The sequence below is a fragment of the Danio rerio genome, chromosome 5 (assembly GCF_052040795.2).
Source record: "Danio rerio strain M-AB ecotype USA chromosome 5, GRCz13ab, whole genome shotgun sequence".
NCBI classification, from domain to species: domain Eukaryota; kingdom Metazoa; phylum Chordata; class Actinopteri; order Cypriniformes; family Danionidae; genus Danio; species Danio rerio.
The window spans coordinates 29,309,518-29,332,221 of NC_141025.1; the positions used below are offsets into that span (position 1 = coordinate 29,309,518).

A 22,704-nucleotide genomic window follows, 5' to 3' on the forward strand; every position below is an offset into this window, starting at 1 on the left:
TCTATAAATACCACTGAGTTTAATCACACATCAGTACTTTTAGAAAACTCACTCTAATCCGGTTTTACAAGACGCTTCTCATACCTGCCGGGAAGACGTCTAGATGGCATGATTATAGTATTTGCACTCACCTTACAGGTGTGTTTGTGAGATGAACCCGGCGCCATCTTGAGGATGCTATGGGAAGTGTCGCATCAGAGGTGGGCCAAAGCCAAGTCATTCGCTGCTGGAGGAAGAGTGAATTAGAGACCAGGAAGTGTTGACACGGCGTACATCTATCGGTTACACTAGAAAACAGTTGCAAACATTTTAATTCTAAAGGATAACGTGTATTTTTTATATTGTGGAGTAAATAAAAAGAAGCTGGTGAAACTATGGGTGTAACTGATCCAAACAGTACGGTAAGTCACTAATTTTAACAACAGTCAGCAGGTGCTTTTTGTTGCATCGTTTTTAAGTTTATAGTTAACAAAACTGTGCGAACTTAATTTCTCTTGATATCTGTGCGAATGTTACTTTTAGTGGTGCAAACATTAGAACAAGTCAGTGTGTGTGCGTGTCTTGTTTTTCACCGGTTGGTGTTAGTTTGACGCACTCCAAACAGGGCGAAGCTTGTTTTTCAAGTTTTACTTAAGTTTCTACGTTCCTGTTGTCAGCAAATGTAGATAATTTGCTTGGTTATCTTATACAAATGTAATGTTTAAATAACACATTTATACTTGAGATTAGTACCGTTTATATTGGAATTTTCTTGTACTGATTTGTTTACTCAGATGGATTGAATTTACCTTGAGCTTCGAAGCATAACCGGTTTGCATGATACTGTTGAGCTCCACTCTTACTGAATGGGCCCTCAGTTTAGAAATATATTCACAATAACTTCAGCTTGCAAATGTGCTGATAACATAACACATCTCTTTGACTGTTAAACTGAACCAGAAGTGTTAGGTCCTCCTGCTCGTTTGCTTCAGATCAGGTTGGTCAACTGTCAACACTTGGTTTTAAAATCATTTCACAAGTTCCACTCACAGTGTAGAGACTAACGTTACTTCGATGTATGTGGCATTGTGGTTAAGATAAAGTTTGTCTGTAGTGTTTTAAATAAATAATATATTCAATTTGTCATTTGAATGCTGGTCCTTGAAGGAAGCAAGCATGTCGTTGTTTAATACAAATATTAAAGAAACTCAAGTTTAAGAAATGGAAAATTACTTACCCTTGTTGCAAACCTGTTTGATTTTTCTTTCTTACATAAAACACACAGATATGTATTTTGAAAAAAGCTGGAAACCTGTAACCATTGACTTGCATAGTATTTGTTTTTCCTTCTATTGAATTCAGTGGTTACATGTTTTTGGCTTTCTTTCAACAGAAGACACTCAAAGGTTTGGAACTAATTGAGGGTGACTAAATAGTGAGTAAATGTTCTTTTTTGGGTGAACTTTTCATTGAAGATGATTGTTTATCCCATTATATATCTTTGATACATTTAAGTTTTAATTAAAAAAAACAGTTTCAACAAAACATACTTGCGGTTCACATAATACCAAATTATATTCTTTTTAATTATCATGTTGTTTCTGTCACATTATAAAGTGGATCGCACACATCACACTATTTTGCCACAATATTGGTACCTCGAACTGCCAGTATCAGATGTTACCTAATAGCTTTCTGCCATCCTGTAGGTCTTGTGACACCAACACACACACACACACAAAGAGAGAGCCATTGAGTATAATAGAAGGGCAGGACAGGTAGTGACGCAACAATGCTTTTGGTTTCCTGGTAACTCCTTTTGTTTATGAGGTATCTGCCGAACAGGAGAGCTTAAATGTGTTTAAAATGGCTGAACGTGTAAAAAGCACAGAGAGTTTACTCTTAAGACACAAATTGCACAATTAACGGCTAAAGATTGCTTCCATGAGACTTGTTCTATGTTTAAGTGTAGCAGTATTTTATTGGTGCTTTAATGTGTGAATGTGGTTAGGCTTTCTTGTTTGGTTTTGCGAGTATCACACATAAGGTGCCACATCTACACTACAGGCGAATTATACTGTATGATGTCTTGGAGTTGTTTTTATTTGGATTAAATATTCTGTCAAATGCAATTGAGTCACACAAATTCAGTTTGTTGTATTTGAATTATATTTCAGAATGTTAAAATTGGCATTCATCCAATCCTATTAATGCAATGTCATAAAATACTTTTCATTTCTCTAAAATACTTCAAATTTACAATACTTTAAGTAAAGCAGTAAATACTTTTGAAGAAGAATGTTGATGTTATTGCATGCCTTTTACATGTGTAAATATATCGCAGTGTTGCACACATACTGTACACATCATGTTGGATATATTGGATCTTTCCATGCTCAACATCTAAAAACCAAATGATCAAATAAATTATTATCAAATTAATTATTAAACCAAATTCAAATTGTGTGCTGCACATTTAAGATTATACAGTATATTAAAAATAAATACATTTGTAAAGTAGTTGATATAATTCTCTAGTAAACCAATGTAGTACTAAGCTCCGATATCTCTTGACCAATAATGGACAATGTTGAACATTAATGTTTGTACTTAAAAATGCACTCTATGTAATACCGTTGACCTTCGTACACTTTCTAATCTAATGTCTATCTTCTTTCATTTATTAATTTTCTTGTCAGCTTAGTCCCTTTATTAATCTGGGGTCGCCACAGCGGAATGAACCGCCAACTTATCCAGCACATTTTTACACAGTGGATGCCCTTCCAGCCACAACCCATCTCTGGGAAAAATGTCTATCTTATCCTTTTTAAATAAAACTTCCTAGCTCTGACTTTCTTCTTCAAATACACTTTTATTTGTTCTAATACTGTCTATAGAGGTTGATCTACTTCTAGCACTAACAATCTGTTTTCTGTACTTTTTTCTTTTCTAAATAATTTGGCCTTCTGGCATAACGCAGTTTTCTTTTTCTCTCTCTCTCTCTCTCTCTCTCTGTCAATTCAAATCAATTAAATTCAATAATTGTGTTATTTGCATGACAATTGTAAGAAATGTATTGCCAAAGCATTCATAAACTTTACTTTAAAAAGAACATGCTTGTAACAAATAAGGAATGGTTAACTATTTTGAAACACAGATGATCACAGGTAATTCAGATTCATGGAGAGAATTTATTTGGAAAAATGTAAACATGAAACATTTTATTTTAGGTGTTATAAAGAACCCTTTCAAACTAGAGATAAAAAAGGTGAATGCTGTAGAAAATGTGAAAATATATTGGCTGATTATGTCCACATATTTTGGTATTGTAATATTATACACACCTATTGGCAAAATTAAATAAAGAGATAAATGCTATAATAGGATTGAATATTGATTGTAATTTTAAAACTATCTACCTGGGAGTTTACTCTTCAAAAATACTAAAAAATGAGGGATATCTTCTTAATACACTTCTAAAATCTAGCAAAAAGGCCATTACAAAAAAAATGTCTCAAGGAACATCCTCCATCTGTAGGTGAATGGTATGAGGTGTATGATATGGAAGTACTGACACTTTCCTTGAGACAATTAATCTATAAAGTTTCTGCATACTGTGGTAAATTGTTGAAAAGAAATTATTTTTATTTTATTTTATTGTGGTGATTTTTATTTATATATATCAAGGGCCTGTTGATCTCAAGTAACCCTTGACAAAATTTTATATAGCAACATTTTATCAACCATAAATACGAATGTAAATAAGATTGTATTCAGTGACCGTTGACACTTGTATTTTATGTCTTTTTTGTTTCCATGTTCCTTTGAAAATGTTTTTTGTTTGTTTTTGTTCTGAACTGTTTTGAAAAAAAAAAAAAAAAAAAAATATATATATATATATATATATATATATATATATATATATATATATATATATATATATTAAAAAAAACAGTAAATAGTCGTAGTAAATAATATAATAATAATAATAATATAAAAAATTATAAATAAAAAATGTAAATAACAAATGTAGGAATAATAATAATAATAATATTAAATCAAAATAAATTTTACATTTAACAATCAAGACTTTAGGATAAAACTGTAATAATAAATAATAATTATCAGTGTATATTTACAATGATTAATTTATTGGCGCCATAACAGTTATAAATGTTACATTTGAATAGGAAATTTGCAATACCTGTGATACCTTGATTAAACAGTTTGTTTGTTTTTTCTTCTGTTTTTGAATTAAATTGTGGTTACCGGCTTATTAAATTACATGTACACAATAAAATTTGACTTATGGAATTAAAATTCCTAAAATGCTGCTTGCATTCATTTCAGTTTTATAAGTAGATTAATAGTTTTCATTTTCAATGTATTCAATTTATTTATTGCACATACATTAGACAGGCTTTTACTCAACATTTTGCAAACGTTCCTGACCTCTTTTCAAACTCATTATGACATTCTGTCTCTTTAGATGTATTGTATAACACAACAGTGGGTTATTTTCATATTTATGCCCACCATTTTAATTTGCTTTTGTTTTGTGTGCAGGAGCATAGAGAAGGAGAATCTTCACAGGATGCAGATCGAGTCAAAGCTCTGCAGTCTCAAGTGGACGGGGTCAAGGATATTATGACCCAGAATGTTGATCGAATTCTGGCCCGTGGAGAAAGACTGGATGATCTAATGGGAAAATCTGAAGACCTGGAGGCCGGGGTGGGTTTTTAATACAAAACCTCTTTGATCCTTATCACGTATTACAGCCGTAAGCCTGGCACAATGTTGTTAGTATGTACACTCACTGTCGAGTCTAAGGTCAGTTGGATTTGTTAATTGTTTTTGAAAGAAGTCTCTTATGCTCTCCAAGGCTACATAACATTTTACTGTCTGCATTTTGAGTGGTTTTGAAATAGTGAGCTAGAGTTATTATTTGAGATATTGAGCTAGAGTCATTTTATTTTCTAATAGTTCAGTAAAAGTGTTTTTATCATAATTTATGCACATATTTTCTTATAGAATAAAAGGTTTATCTTACTCAGTTATGTGCATATGTTTTTTTTTTATGCGCATTTTCAAAATTTATGCGCATCTTGGCGTTTCCAACAACCGTTTTTTATGCACATATCTAAAATGCGCATAAAAATAGGTGGTTGGAAACGTAGCTACTGACAATTTAAAATAACAGTTTTTAGTAACTTATTAATTTAGAATGTATTTTTTTTTATTCTTTTGATGTTAAAACTGAAAATTTCAGCAGTCATTGCTCCAGTCTTCAGGGTGACAGGTACCAAAGAAGGTCTGCACTCAATAATTTATTTTAAAAATCACAGGAGAAAAGAAAAAACAAACATTTCGACTGTGCGCTTTTGTCAGTGTAATGATTCTGAAACTCTTGCTGCTCAAATACTCAGTAATTCCAGGCGTTAGCAATCAAAAGAGTAACAGATCTCCTTGATCTTATTGGTTTCAGTTAAAATCAAATTGTCATAAATCAGGAATAGATCAGGGTCATATGAATTTTTAGGAACATTATAAAGGCTACTTTTTTGGTTTCCCAAGAATGCGTTTCTTACACAAGACAAAAGCAGGGATGTTCCGATCGATTGGCCAGAGATCAGTATTGGCCAGATTATCGAGTACCAATCGAGTCATGAAATCGGCCAATCTCATAAACCGATCCCAAGTGTTTGTTTAAGAGTTTAGGCAGAGTAAGGGTGAAACTTTTTCATGTTGAATTCTTCTACCATCATTTGCAGTTAATACAAATTGCATAGTTAGCAATTTTTCTTACCATTTTTTTTATCTGTTTTATCTATTATTTTCTGTAAAGCTGCTTCTGATCATGACATGTCCACACTAAATGGCTATAAGAGACATGTTAAAGGGATTATATGCAACCTCCTTGCTTTTATTGTCTTATGTAAGGAGAGATCTCCACATAAGTGTCATACTTAGTGAAAATACTTAGTGTCATACTTAGTATGCATTATAAAGCTTGAAGCATCAGAATCGGTTCTTGGTATCGGCCGATCCTCATGACAAGAAATTGTTACTCGGTATCGGCTGCAAAAATCCTGATCAGAGCAGCCCTAGACAAAGACTTATAAATACCAATATTTTTGACCGGAATTTGTGCAACTTTAGTTTTAAGGTCCTATGAAATTACAATAAAAGTTTTTTAGACATTAGTATCAGTATTGTTAGTTTTTATGATATTTATAATCTAGTGTGCTTCAAAACCGTGACAAAATTAGCTTTTAGAAGATATGAAACTAATATGAACATGTAAAACTTAGTTTGTCAATTCGCCTAAATGGATCAACAGTTTTATTTACGTCAATGAAAATGCATATTTCAAAGCACTTCACAGGACATTTAAATAAATTTTCTCACTATTAAACTCAGGTTTATTACCTCCCTCTCATTAAGATATCGGCTGGTCATTAGTACTTATTAAGTACATACTCTGCATGATCATATTGAACATCCCTAATCCTACCTAATACCTGAGCTTAACTATTAATAATCAGAAAAGTAGGAGTTTATTGAGCCAAAAATGTATAGATCATTGGTTTATTAATAGCCAGAATTGTACCTTAAAATAAGGTGTAACCCAGTGCATGTCTTTACTGTCTTTTTATTACCAACTTCATCTCATGTACTTACCAATCAACCTTTTCCCCTTTTTTCTGCTACTTAGGCCCAGAACTTCAAGCAAACCTCCCAGAAGGTCGCTCGTGCTTTCTGGTGGAAAAACGTGAAGCTGATTGTGCTGATTGTTGTGATAGTTCTGGTCATTTTACTGATTATCATATTCCTTGCAACTGGTGTGATTCCAGTCAGTGGAAGTGCTCCAAAACCTCCAACCGTAACGCCACCATAGGATTAGGAGCAAAAGATCAATTACACAAACACAGTCACATATACATATCGATATATATAGAGAGAGAGGGTGAGCAGTGTCCACACACCAACACGTATAACACACACTTCCTTTATTTGCACATTTTACTCCTATACCTTCATATATCATGCTATCATGTCATCTTATAATGAGGAGCTTTTATAATGACAGCCTTGAAACCTTGAAGTGGAAGTAGTTTAAAGACACAACACTGTCTTCTTGACATACTTTTCACCTCCTGTAAAACAAAAACATCACTTCAGCTGTCTTTATGGGCTTCTAAAGCCTGATGAAATGCCACAACTGTCTGAAGTTACAATATATTTCACACTGAAGGTAACCTTATTGAATTAGAGAAGGTAATGGGGGACGTACTGCTGAATGAATTATGAAGTATATTTAAGACTGTTATAATATATTACGTAAGTTGTTACTTGTAATTATGGATTAGTTTTAGATCTTAAGATTGTCTTTATTTTGTATTCGATGGGTAGCTGTTTTGTCAACATTTATGTTAGTTATACATGTGAAAGGTCAAATAAAACTTTGTTCTTAGAATGTAGCTTTATAGAAAACACACCGTTTTGTTGAGGAAATTATAAAATTGTGAGATAGTTCCAGGTCTTAAATTAAGTTTCTGAAATCACCAATGTCCAAAGCTTTAAAACAGAACAATTTTCTTCCTATACAGAATTGATAAAATATTTTTATGGAAAAAAAGAGCACCTGAACAAGGTCATTTAGAGAGGAAATGGGTATTTTATTTATGTCGTTCTTCCTAATCTGAAATCTCTGCATTGAATGAATGTGACAAAGTTTAACACTTGCACTGTAAACACATGCAGTCAGTACTGTAATGGAAATTTCATACTGCATCAAAAAAAAAATGTGTTCCACAGTGGCGTTTTAAGACGCATACTTTTTTCTCAGACAGAAACAGAAATGTTTAAGAGTCTGTACTGTAATTTAAGTTTGCGGTTTTTACATATCTGGATTTATGCATTGAAAATCACTTCTCTGAATTGATGTCTGATCTCACTGTAGATCAGTCTGCTGTTAGCTCCATGCACTTTGTTTTGTAGAGGTCAAGGCAATGTCTGTATGTAGTCAGAATGACTTGACTGTTCAAATGTTTGTAAACCTGAGTCTTATTATGCTGTATGTTTCGTAGCATCCATTAACATCATAGGGTATTTAAAAACATATGAGGGTTTTAAACATTTGTATGTATTATTCTTCTTAATATTATACACAAATGATTACATCAAATAATAAAAAGTGATTTTATCTACAGCAAATTGTCATTAAATACAAGAATAAATTAATAAAAACCTTTAATAAAAACCTGAATTTGAATGTTCTTTGCATTCACCACCTGTAGCATATGGGAAATGTGTAAACTCAAAATAAACGCAAAAGAAGTATGGCATGCTTTTGTTCACCCTCTCATTTGAAAAGTTATCATTCATTATCATCGTGCTTCTGTTCGTTTATTGTTTAACTCAACGTGATAAACTTTAACTTATATTTTTAGTCAATATGATTGGTGTAAGTTGACGTTACTAGAAAAGTTTGATTCAAACTAAATATAGTTAGAAAAGAAAATAATAAATAATAATTAGTTAGAAATTTGATTCGACTAAATATATAATTAAATTTACATTTTATTAAACTTTCTTAAAAAAAAGAGCGAGTACACATGTCTAAGCAAGTGGTTTTGTTTTGTTTTTGATGTGATGTGATTTTGTTTTTCCTGCTCCACCTGCAGTTTACGCCTGCCACTAGATTTTGAACTATGTTCAGTTCAACTAGTTCAAACAGTTGATACGGAAAAGCAGTCTGACATTCTGAGTAAAAACTGAATTTGGCATTCAATTCAATTCATACTTATTTGTATAGCGCTTTTCACAATAAGTTTCGTTTCAAAGCAGCTTTACAAAAGGTGAACATTATCGCATTATGGTGTATCAGTAAATCAGTATATAATGGTATGTATTGGTATATCAGCATTTATCGGTGTATATTATAAATCAATAATATACTATATATCAATAATTTAAAAAAGGCAGATACCGATGGTTTGTTAATAGAGGCAATGAGTTGAAAAGAATTAAAGAATTATTACTTACATTTCTATTTGATACAATTTATGTACATTTTCTAATATAATCTTCCAAATTGGAAAATTTCTACAATTTCACAAATTAACTTCCCGTGTAAACTTATTGGAAAGTTTGAAGAAATGTACCGGAAATGATCAGCCCCTTTGCAACTCTTCTGAAAAAAGTAGGACATTTAATCTGAAATGAATGGCTTCATTAGGAGATGTCCTGAATGAACGCATGCTGACACTGGACGGTCTTGATTACAGAGAACCCACCCAGAGCAGATTAAAACCAGCCAATCTGACAATGAAGAGAGCTCAGCATCACCGGCCAGCACATTGGTCCTCAGCAATAAATTGAGCAAGATCTTGGGTTATTTAGTGAATCTTTTGATTCAATGTGATTTGCAACACTTCAACTGCTAAGCACGACACCATAACAGTCATATTTTGCTTAATTTTAATTTATTTACATTTAATTAATTTGCATAATTACTTTAACTGTCATAAGTTTTAACTATACAGCAACCAACCGATACAGAAGTAGATAACCACAATAAAACCGAGGGTTGTGCTGAGACACGCACCCCTGTTGTAAAATGTAGGTGATGCACCCCCACTGAAATGTGCATCTATTAACTGAAACTGTTTGGAAAAAAATAGTAGAGTGTAGGAACTATGACGTCAATTTGTATGCAAAAAAACGGAAGCGAGTTAGCATTTTAGCAGTTCCGGTTCCCTCGTCCCAAAGTCAACGGGCTTTTTTAATGGGAATTCAGTTCAATCGTCTAAGGTCCGTGGCTAACACAAACTTAGGATACGTTCACGTTTTATTCTACGACAAAACACATCAGTTACAGCACACTCTTGTTTTTTTTTTTTTGTTTTTTTTTTTTTTATCGGTTACGCTTCTTTAAAAAGACGGTTGCTATCAAGATGCTAAATGGGACTCATAGATATATACTTGTATATGTGTATATATGTATATATCTATGAATGGGACTACAGGCGGTGTCGGAGACATTATACGTCATCAAGCTGAACTGGTCTGGAGCGCAGCCCGCTAGTGTTGGGCATTTGCATTTGTCTGTTATTTAAATATTTTCATCAATAGTATTTCATAGTTTGTAGTACTTTTTTAATTGAGAATTGTGTGTAGATATTCCCTTCACCTGTAAAGACTGTCAAAACAGATTCATTTGTTGATCATTTATTTTATCTAAAGATATGGTAGCACTTTACAATAAGGTTCATTAGTTAATGCATTTAACTTGAACTAATCATGAACAACACATGTACAGCATTTATTAATCATAATTTAACATTTACTCATGCATTATTAACATCCAAGTTCATGCTTTTTAACATTAGTTAATGCACCATGAGTTAACATGAACTAACAATGAACTACTGTATTTTCATTAACTAACGTTTACTAAAATGAACAAATACAGTAGTAAATGTATTGTTCATTGTTTGTTCATGTTAGTAAATGCATTAATTAACATAACTAATAAACCTTATTGTAAAGTGTGACCAAAGATATTATGAAGATACTGCCTACCAGTGCAGCCTGTCTTTTCCCCTGCTCTCAGTAATGCAAACGTGAGAATAAATGTGTAAAAATACATACATTACCTGTCATTCTAACGTGATCAAATGATTTTTCGTCGTTTTTTTCTTCTTCATCATATGTCTGATGAAAATATTATGTATGCACATTTATACATAGCAAAGAGCTTAGAATGAGCATTCTAAGCGTATTTCAAAACTTTTACAACAAGCAAAACAAAATGTACATCCCACGTAAAAAAAAAAAACTATCCAAAAGGCACGTAGGTCTATATATATTTTTTGCGTATATATTTGTTTATAATATATAGCTTGGATTATAATATAATAAAACGAGAGAGTAAATATTTGTCATGGACCATATTTCTAAAAATAAGCTTAAAAAGTTGTCGTTAGCAGGTGGAATTGACGTCACATGCGAGCGCCCCGAAGGCTCTGTAGTCCGTAGTAGTATCAGAGTAGTATGTTAGCTTTTTTGTGTTTGTGTTTGCATTTCCAAAAGTGCTAAAAGTTGTATTTTCATGTTAGGATTATCCGGCTGGGCAAAACGTGTGAGTGTAATGAACTGTGTTTGAACACCAGGCTTATTATTTGCAATCTTCAAAAAGCGTATGGCGATCGAGGGAACCAGTTTTATGCTAGCAGCCGATTAGCCTACAAGGTGACGTCGTCAATTTGGAGGGCGGGTGTAGTGACGTCAGCGCGCATGGGCGGGACAGGCTGTGGATTCTGGTATAAATACGCACGTCAGCCATTTCCCCAGTTTGCCAGATCGCTAGTTTCTTAAACTTTTCGTCAGTAATGTCAAACAAACAAACTGTCCAAACACTCGATGGGATTCACGCCATTTACCGCCAAAAAGCCTTTTGGCCTGAATTCACATCCACAAAATCACACCAGGATGAAACCCATCTGTAAAGCAGCTTTAAAAAGGTATGTTATATTCGTTTGTGTTATTAATCAACGTAAGTTAGCGGTGATGCTAACCTGCAGCCCGGTTTGAATTGAGCAAAGTTTTGTTTGTGAAAAAATTATAGCTTTGCATTTGAATTGAATTGTGCTTAATGTTTAACGTTAGCCTAAACGAAAAGCTGTTATACTAGAGCTTACTTTGTTTTAAAGAGCTTGTTTGATACACTCAGTCGTTTTTATCGTCGTCAGTGATGGTGGAGTGATTGTTGAATTAAACATTTATTTATTTGTAAAGTTAAATGTGGATGTGCCGCGTTTTTAATACACTAGATTCAGTGTTTGTTTGTTAGTGTTTGTGGTGGTTTTTATGAGAGTAGGCTTCAGTTTGTTGTGCAGGATGAGATGTTGAATTGAGGTTTTATATTCGCGTATTTATTCAATTATGACTAACGTAACTAAGTATGTTCCGTAAAGATTTACCTTTTACGTTATATATATATATATATATATATATATATATATATATATATATATATATATATATATATATATATATATATATTAAATGTGTGTGTGATCTATGTGTCTCACTCTTATTCCTGGTCACAGTAGAGACTCCTACCAAATCTGAAAAAAATCTGTAAGTTTGGTACGTCCACCTTAACGCGCTTGAAAATGAACAGTGTCGCTTAGGAGAGGAGACATTTATTTATATATATATATATATATATATATATATATATATATATATATATATATATATATATATATATAGATATAGATATAGATAGATATAGATATATATATATAGATGTGTGTGTTTGTGTGTGTATATATATATATTTATATATTTATATATATATATATATATATATATATATATATATATATATGTGTGTGCATTTGAATTTAATTTATGCATGACACAGTACTACAGTGTCATTTTGATGAATATCATATCGCTAATTGTTTATTAAAGGATCTTTTGTTGAATAAATGCTTTGAAATTGGGATGTCCTGAGAGAGACTGCAAACCCTATTTGGCCGTCGTCTTTGTGCATTGATGATGTTCATATTCATAAAAGATCAGTTAAGTTAGCGTTAACGTGCATTAATTTAATGTTTTAATATTTTTAAATGGTCACGCTGTAATAAAATGAGCATGCTCTAAAGCTTAAATGATTGTAAGGTTCTTTCATTACATTCCATAAAATATATGAACATTTAACATTAACTTCAAGTTAAACCGTAATAGTATATTCTGACATGAGTTTTTAATAGGACTTCAAGCAATGACCATTTTTGCCATTGAATTAATGCCATTCGCCCTGTATGGAACCGTATCATCTTTTCCATAAGGTGGTACTTTTCCCCTGTTTTCTAAAAAACTACTGGTCTAAAAGACATCAATCACAATTTAGATTGTACAATGGGTATTCACCCAGAGAATGGTCACGCAAGCATGTTTATCTGGCTTTTAATGATAGAGGAGTGGTTTGAGAGTAGTGGTAGTTAGTCTTAAAATGGGACTTTGCCATTGCTTACCGCTACATTGAATATTCGGTCTGAATACGCCTGTGTTACTTCAAAACAGCACTATTTTTAATTGACTATAAACCATGTTGCACTTAGTTATTGACTGATAATGTGATTTCACTATTTGTATTTTGCAAGCAGAAAGTCTGAATGTGCAAAATTAAAACAAACTTTTTCCCAATTGATATGATGTTGCCGGTCACCTTGATGAATTTTTCCAGATTCCTCCTGATTTTTCCAGGCTGTTGTTAGTAACTGTGGAGTTAGTAACTGTGGAACTGTGTAGCATAAATAGCTTATGGTCTGAAGGCTTATGTAGTAGAATATAGGCTTAAACTTTGTGCTGTTGAGGATGTTTTCATCCACTCTTTAGTGGTTTATAGGATTTTTTGGCCACAAATTCTTCTGTTTCACAGCAAATGCAATGTTTTTTTAGTGACAGCTTATTTTGACACATATTTGAGGAAAATGCTTTGGAATATTTTAGAAACTCAACAATATATTCTGGGCTACCCTCTCAGTATGTCGGTGTTTTTGCCCTATTGACTTCCATTATAACAGGGTTTTTTGATTGTAAAGCCATGACACCATATACTCGTGCATTTTTGATAAGTGGTGTTTTTTTAGGTGATCTTTACTATTTTCTTTTTGGTTTTGTCATATTTATTAATGCTCAATTTTTAAGTCTTCATTTATTGATATACTTCAGTTTTTATATATTTTATTTGTCGTGCCTTTCATAGCTTTATATATTTTATTTAGCTTTTTCTCATTTGTATTAGATTTGTTAGGTTTCATTTTTTGTTGTACGTCAGATTCAACTTGTTTGCTTAAATACTGTTGCAGTTTTTGGATTTTTTTTTTCCACAGTTAAGATTCAAAACATCTTTCAAAGAATTGTGGTTGTTCTTTCTGCGTAAACACTCAAAGCGAGAATCTTTAGAAATGGTAAATTAATAGGTAGGCATGCACAGTATGGCTGTTTATATGCAATTCTATGTGGAGTTTTCATGTTCTCCCCGTGTTGGTGTGGGTTTCCTCCAGAGTGCTCCGGTTCCCCCACAGTCCAAACACGTGCGCTATAGGATGAATTGAATAAACTAAATTGATCATTGTGTGTGTGGATGATTGTTTCCCAAATAGAGGTAAAGTAGTTGGTTTTATATTAGCACATTCTGACCTCTGCGTTCAATAAGTTTGTTAATCTGCAAGTAAAGAATCCAAATTCAAATATTTACCGTTGTAGTCAATTATGAGCCAAATGTCCACCACACTTTTTTTTGTCAAACTCGGCGTTTTAAAGGAGTATAAAAACACCTTCACCTCTATGAAGGTGATGTCATCGCTTTTTTGAGGGACCGCCTACAAACTATCAGTTTGTAAAATCAAGCTGCTAACGTTCACTGTCCATAGTAAGCCTATACTACTTAATCTTAATAAAATCATCTGCAAACAATACATCACAGACATGTTTATGTATACATTATATTATAACAATTTAAAAACAAAATTTATCAACATATAGAATTAGTAATTTAGAATAATACATTAGTATAGAATAGTAATTTTATATACTGATTATTGTGTTATGATTGATGTATACACTTTACACAAGTATACATGTTCATGTGTAATATGAATAATTAAATGTGTTTTTTTTTTCTTACTCTTCTTCTTTCCTCATTATTTACAGATTGTACGCAAGCAAAAGATGGCCAGATTGAGACTTGTGAACTTCACCACTGGGTCCCTCCTTTAAAATGTTACTCTGCTAAAGTACATGTGAATAAAGAAATAATTTCAAGACGACATAACAGTGTCAAGGAATGAGTGCTGCTCACGTGGGAGAAAAGAGTCCAAAATGAGAATCTATTCATTTGGGTATTCACAATACTATTGTTCACTTTTAAATATATATATATATTTTTTTTTTTTTTGCACAATATTTTTATACGTAATTGCTACATATAACATAGTAATGTAATAAGTTGTACTTTCCTTACAGATTCAGTGAGATTCTTGCCAATGTATGTTTCATGTCCCATGTGTCAATATAGATCTGCAATCAGAAGACCAGCTGACCTTTTGTGATTTGTGTTTGGTATCAATGAAATTACATGATAATGTGATCAAATAGGAGATGTAATGCATTTATTCTATTCTATAATTATCATTGAGTATGAAATGTGCTTTTTAAATAAACTTGCCTTGAAATTGGCAGTATTGATGAACATTATTATTGCTGATGGCCGATTTTAATTTGAAACTCCTATAATGATTTTGAAACAAAATATTAATAAATTTTACATTTAAACGGAAAAAAAAACTAGAAAATATGCTTTAAAAGTTCATCATAATTGTTGTGCATATTAGTAAAATAATTTTGTAATTTTATATAATTTATATAGTTTAATAATTTTGGTTAAACTAATATATTTTACAGTACTGTTTTACACCTGTAAATGTATTGAAGGTTGATTATAGGCAAACTTAAACAAAACGAGAAAAATATTGAAATAAAAATTATCAGTAAAACAATTGATGTGAGTACACCACAACATATAGATTGATGTGAGGAAATTTGGTTAAAATACGATGTATAAAGAACATAATTTTATATTTTTAAATAAAAATATTAAATGCATGCAGTGGTTGTAAGCAAACTTAAAAAAAATACAAAATAATATTAAAAGAGATATTATTAGTAAAAGAAATGAGTACACTAAAACATGTAGACAAATGCTGGAAAGAATATGCTGACAATAAAATATTTTTATTTAAAAAAAATAAAAGACATTAATGACTTTGACTTAAGGCTAACATAAAGGCAACAAAAATTATATAATATTCTTAAAAGAATTTAAATAAGTACAACAAAAAATAAAGTAATGCTTGAAAATCAATACCACCATCACCACCACCATTGAAATCATAAAACCACAGTCTTCATTTTATGTTGTACTCACATCAATTATTTTACTATTGTTCACAACAATTATTATGGTAAACTTTTAAAGCATATTTTCTATAGTGTTTTTTTTTTTTTTTTTTTTTGGAATGTAAATATATATTAATATCTTGTTTCAAAATCATTGTAGGATTAAGAAATTAAAATCAGACATCAATAATTATATTATCTATCACTCACAGGTAAATTTTTATAACTACATGTTGTAAATGAATTTATATTTATAAGCATAATTTCTGTAGTGTGCTTTTCATCACAGTGAATTTAAATATCTTAATATCTTGTTGCCCAATCACTTTAGCATCAACAAATTATTCATAATATCCCCTATCACTCACAAGTAGCCTTATACATGTATATGTTGTAAACAAATGTATATTAATGTTTATAAGAATGTTTCTACAGTATATATTTTTCATGGTAAAGGTAGATATCTTAATATTTTGTTTCACAATCATTGTAGGATTAACAAATTAATATTAGACATCAGCAATTATATTGTCTATCACTCACAAGTAGCTTTTCATAAATATATCTTGTAATTAAATTTATATTGATAATTATTAGCATATTTTCCACAGCATGTTTTGTCAACACAGATATCGTAATATCTTGTTGTGAATTCATTGTAGGATCAACAAATTAATATCAGAAATCAGTAATAATATCAATTATCACTCAAGTAAGTTTTAAGAAATATATGATGTAAAAATTGTAATTAATATTTATGACCATAATCGCTGTAGTGTGGGTTTTTCATGAATGTAAACATCTTAATATCTTGTTACACTTTAATGGTAGCGTCAACAAATTATTATCAGACATCAGCAATAATATTATCTATCACTCACAAGTAGCTTTTCATATATATATATATATATATATATATATATATATATATATATATATATATATATATATATATATATATATATATATATATTTTTTTTTTTTTTTTTTTTTTTTTTCTTGTAAATACATTTAAATTGATAATCATAAGTATATTTTTCACAGCATATGTTTTTTCATGGTCAACACAGATATCTTAATATCTTGTGAAATCATTGTAGGATCAACAAATTAAATCCAGCCACCAGCAATAATATTATCTATCACTCACAAGTAATTTTTTATAAATATATTATGTATATTAATTTATATTAATATGTCTGTGCATAATTTCTGCAGTGTGTATTTTTAATGAACCTAAATTTATCTTGTTATATATATATATATATATATATATATATATATATATATATATATATATATCATCACTCACAAGTACATTTTGAGAAATATATGGTTTACATTAATTTATATTCATATTTATGTGCATAATTTCTGTAGTGTGTGTTTTTCAACGTAAATGTAAAAATCTTAATTTCCTAATGTCCTAGTGTAGGAAAAACAAATTAAAATCAGACATCAGTAATAATATTATCTATCACTCAAAAGGACCTTTATGCACAATTTCTGTAGTGTGTTTTTCATGGTTAATGTAAACATCTTAATATCTTGTTTCACAATCATTATAGGGTCAGCAAATGAACATCAGACATCAGTAATACTATTGTCTATCACTCACAAGCACCGTTTAATAAATATGTTAGATATGAATTAATATTTGTGAGCATAATTTCTGTAGTGTGTTTTTCATGAATGTAAATATCTTAATATTTTTTAGTGAAATAAATGTAGGATAAAGAAATAAAATCCAGCCACCAGCAATAATATTATCTATCACTCACAAGTAGCTTTCATAAATATGTTTTGTAAATAAATTTATATTGATAATTCTAAGCATATTTTCATACAGTTTGTTTTTTATGGTAAATGCTTTTATGGTATCTTAATATCTTGTTTTACAATTATTGTAGGATCAATAAATTGACATCAGACATAAATAATTATATTATCTATCACTCACAAGTACATTTTCATAAATATATTTTGTAACATAATTTATATTAATATTTGTGTGCATAATTTCTGTAGTGTGTTTTTCATTTTGCGTGTAGATGTCTTAATTTCTTTAAGTCCAACCATTGTAGCGTCAACAGATTAATATCAGACATCAGTAATAATATTGTCTATCACTCATAAGTAGCTTTTCATAAATATATTTTGTAAATAAATTTATATTGATAATTCTAATCATATTTTTCATGGTAAAACACAGATATCGTAATGTCTTGTCCAGTCATTGTAGGATCAACAAGTTAATATCAGACAGTCATAATATCCCTTATCACCCACAAGCACTTTTTGAGAAATATATTGTGTAAAAAATTTAATTAATATGTGACCATCATTTCTGTAATGTTTTTCATGAATGCAAATATGCTAACATCTTGTTGTGAAATCACTGTAGCGTCAACAAATATCAGACATCAGTAATAATATTAACTATCACTCACATGTATGGGCGTAAATCTGATTTAACAGTAGGGGGGGACAATCAATATAAAATTTCTTTCGAGCATTTTTTTGAGGGGGACAAATAATACAGCCGAATTGTACAAATAAAGATATGTCCCCGCAGTTTAAAATAGTTTATTGATTTCATTATTATTATAGCATGCAGACTACGTCATTATGATTATTTTTTTAAACGTTTTATTAGGTTTAAAGATAAAGCAAATTTTTCATCGAAACTATTTATTGCATTGTTTGTTGTGTTGTTTACAGTCAACAGACTGACTCCTGAAGCAGAATAAATGCAGGAAAATACATTTTCCATACTCATAATAAGTAGTTTACATTACACTTGTTAAATTGACCGATCATATTGTAAATAGGTGAGCCTGTGAAGTTAATCTGCTAAACAGCCACAACTCCAAAAACATTAAAAAAAAAAATTTCACCCCCCCATAAGAATTGTCATTATCCCTTCAATAATGCACAACACCCTTACCTGACACTGTACATCTGACTGACCCTGCTCTGCCTGTTCCCCAATCATTTATTTCTCCTTTGTCTGTGATTGATATTGTGACATTACTATTTTCATAAGCACTCATTCTTAAAGCCAAATTGCTTAATATGTGAACTTTTTGTACTTGGCGTTTAGCTGCACTGAAAAATGATCTTACGTCCATTTTCTCTGTCATGTTATCCAATGCATGACACTGCCAGGCAAGTTTATTTATACTGTACCACATTTTATAAACAATGTGCTTTACATAAAGAATGTAAAACTATTATAAAAATAATCACAACAATAAAAACAAGTACATTTTTTATTTCAAATTAATTTTCACTTAAGAACAGAATAGAAACTGATTATACAAAATACAGTGGGGTTAGACTGTACGTAGCACAGTGCTCATTTAGCAAATACACAGCTAAACAATATGCTAATTGTGTTCGTTAATGTTAAGTTAACATTATGCTAAGTCGTCACAAATAAAACAATGCATGGGAAACGGCTTTGGCGTTGCAACCATAGGTTGCAACAAGCTAACGTTAACGCTAACTAGATGAGTCCTTTTTACTGCTAATACAGCAGATTCGTGGACAATTACGTCGGTAAACAGCATTTTTGCTGCAAAAAAAAATTATTAACGAGTCTTTATTAACTAAATTGAAGAGAATTGTTTCATTTAAGTTGGATAAAATCCCCTACTTACTTTCTGAAATTCAACATTTACTCAGCCAAACCTGCAGCTGCACACCTGACGTGTGCTTGTGTGCGAGTAGGTGAGAAGAGCTGGGGAAATCACGCAGTGGACTGAATCACTCTGATGAAGGGGAGGGGGAACTCAACTGTTTCTAAATGCTTTTTAAATGATGAATGCGGTTTTCTTTCTACTTAGTAAATTATTTTAGGTATATATATATATATATATATATATATATATATATATATATATATATATATATATATATATACCCTCGAATGGGAGGGGACATGTCCCCCCCGGGATTTACGCCCATGCTCACATGCACTTTTTGACAAATATATGGTGTAAAATCTGTATTAATTATGACCATAATTTCTGTAGTGTGTGTTTTTCATGAAGGTAAATATCTTTATCTTGTTTTGAAATCACTGTAGGATAAAGGAAATTAATATCAGACATCTGCAATATTATCTATCACGCACAAGTTTGGAGAAATATATGGTGTGTGTGTATGTGTAAGCTAATGGTTTTTTTATTACAAAGTATTGCAGGGCTCTAGAGTGCTCAGATTTCTTGATGGTGCAACTAAAAATTCTATTCGAAGGGGAAAATTAAATGAATTTTCTATAAGTATCGTTAAGGAAATATTTACAAAATGAACTTGCTTTTGGTTATATCTATATCTGTTTTGCGCACGTGCACGTACACGCACTCTTGCTCACCAGCAGCAGTTGATTGATACATGCTGCTTAAAGGCGCTACCAATGTACCGAGCGGCAGGTGTTCCAATTTTAAAGTGTCTTATTTTTTTAATCTCTCAAATTAGGCTAACATAATCTCCCTCTGAGATATTAGTTCAATTATGTGCTGTATGCTATTGACCAACAGCCCCTGTTTACAGTTTACACACTGCAGATCCACAGTTCTGATATGAATTACTTGTTTTAAATGACAGTGAGACATGCTATATTTAGTTTTTATTTTAAAATATACATTATAATCCAGTACAAAGTAAAATAATATTTATTAATGGCCTATTAGCAGCGTATAGCCGTTAAGCTTAAATAGTCTAAGTATGTTTTTTATTAATATTAAAACTAATTACAAACGAGCCACCTTTTGATTATTTCGTTTGCGTATGTTTTTATTAAACGAGAAATGCAATGAGTTGTATTTTGGTTTTAATTTTATTAGACATATAATAGCCATTTAGGCAACACTACTTCTATAACATTAGCTCTGTTTGCCTTTTTACAGATATCCCACAGATCAGAGGCGCCTGCAGCCTTAAGGTTGGCACACAGCGGATGAACCGCTCAGCACCGCTACACGGCGTGCACATGACAGTTGATAGTATCAAACACCAGACGCGCACATTCGCATGGTATTTAAGAGGAAACTAATCAGATGGCGCTCTGTGGCGCGGCAGAAATATGAACTGTGTCCTGAGTCGTGGCTGGGCGCAGTTGACTTGGTGCGCCGATGTGTGTACCCTGATAGAAACCTATATTTAGAATTGTAAAAAGCATGGCGCTGTGTGGCACAACGGTGTTTTTCAGTGGCCTTCAGCATTGTTGGGTCTGGCATACTGCTTCTTCGTTTTCGCATAGTTTGAAACATTTATCAGAGTTTTATATTGATTAAAATAAAAAATGAGAAATGTCTTATTTATAATGTCTTTTCTGTTTTATAACATTATACAGTTTCCATCACACACTTTTGAAGATGCAGGTTACATTTCAAATAATTAGGCAAAACCATATCACTGTCCCACATATGTAAACGTAAAAAACATTTTAAGTAGTCATCTTGCGCTTTGTGAATGATTTTCTGCTCAAGTGCATCAAATGTGAGGTGATTTAAAAGGGGGTGGGACATGTAATGCTAGAGAATATGTGATTGGTCAAGATTTGATGAGAAACCAGTATAAGTTGATGTGAAAAAAAGTCGTTAAGCAATTTCAGTGGATTTCGGTAACAAACTGCTAGCGTTAAATGTTTCTATCGGTTTTAAATCTTATAAATGTAAATTGTCACTCTATGGAGCACACTAGCTCAGGGGTTCCCAATTTTTTCAGCCCATCGCCACTAAAATAATGCCAATGACTCACGACCCCCACTATTTTTCAGAGGTGGTTAGAAACATAAATGTTAAATACAAGGGTGCTCACACACACACACACCAATATGCCTATAAAAATGATCAAATTCATAACACAAAGTGTAATCTATACAGTTTTTTATAGTAATTTATTCTATTTAATATGAACCTCACCTAATGAGACTGGTTGGCACATCGTTTGCAGCACAAGTCTATTCTTGTTTAGTTTTTGAGAGCACCACTTTAAGATCATTCTCTATCAGAGTGTCCGCGAGGTCTTAAGTCTAAAATTAAAAAAATAAAAATTTTAGGCCTTAAAAAGTCTTAAATTTGTTGTTCTAGGTCTTAAATATTTAATTATTTCAGCTAGCGGAGCGCACTAAATTTTTTAAACTTGAGCAAACTGTGCGTGGTGCCACACTTAATTTCAGTTGAATATGAATCACTTTGAAAAGATTTTGTCTGAAACAGGTACGACTGTACATACACCTTTATGATCTAAAAACTAGATCAACAATAATTATTAGCTAGTGATTGCAAAAGCAGTGGGAAAGGTGGAAAGTTTTTGTTAAAGTTTGGAAAAACCTGAGGGATATGTTTGTTAAAACAAAAAGAGGTCATGGCAAAAATGACCCAGGTACACAATTACAAAACATGTTTTTCCACCATTTATAGGTTTTAAAAATGTAATAGTTACAAAACTATTATTGAGGAACAAATTATTTCTCTGATAACTGGAAAAAATATACAATATACTAATGCCCTGTTTTTCTAGGCTTTATTGATGATAATCGTAAGGAATGTTGAACCATTATTGCATTTTAGCATATCAGTAGAGGACAGAAACTAACCAGCCAGTAATGTGTGAACTGTAGAGAGGACAAAATAAAATAAAAAGTCAGTATTTTTAGTAAGTACTTTTTTTGTTTTTGTTTTTATTCTTTCCACAATAAAAAATATTATTGTGGAGCAACCATTAATGTTTATC

General features: G+C 31.4%; 1 protein-coding gene and 2 long non-coding RNA genes across 5 annotated transcripts in view; 2 read left to right on the top strand and 1 right to left on the bottom strand.

Annotated features, from left to right (window-relative positions):
* Positions 1–287, bottom strand: part of LOC141385822 (uncharacterized) — a 95,282-nt gene extending 94,995 nt beyond the window's left edge. The window contains exon 1 of the long non-coding RNA XR_015491259.1: positions 132–287. This is a non-coding gene — a long non-coding RNA (uncharacterized LOC141385822). The remainder of the gene's footprint in view (positions 1–131) is intronic.
* Positions 245–8,242, top strand: vamp8 (vesicle-associated membrane protein 8 (endobrevin)). The gene is made up of 3 exons (NM_199759.2): positions 245–401; positions 4,546–4,710; positions 6,695–8,242. The coding sequence occupies exons 1-3, from the start codon at positions 375–377 to the stop codon at positions 6,875–6,877; spliced, it is 375 nt and encodes a 124-aa protein (NP_956053.1). The 5' UTR covers positions 245–374; the 3' UTR covers positions 6,878–8,242.
* Positions 8,243–11,340: 3,098 nt separating this feature from the next.
* si:dkeyp-86b9.5 lies at positions 11,341–21,283 on the top strand. Of its 3 annotated transcripts, none has more exons than XR_015491254.1 (3): positions 11,341–11,507; positions 14,716–14,903; positions 20,874–21,283. It is a non-coding gene; the product is annotated as a si:dkeyp-86b9.5 (long non-coding RNA). The 3 variants fall into 3 exon arrangements; XR_015491253.1 differs by lacking the exon at positions 20,874–21,283 and adding an exon at positions 15,028–15,258; XR_015491255.1 differs by lacking the exon at positions 20,874–21,283 and adding an exon at positions 15,080–15,258.
* The last annotated feature ends 1,421 nt before the right edge of the window (positions 21,284–22,704 follow it).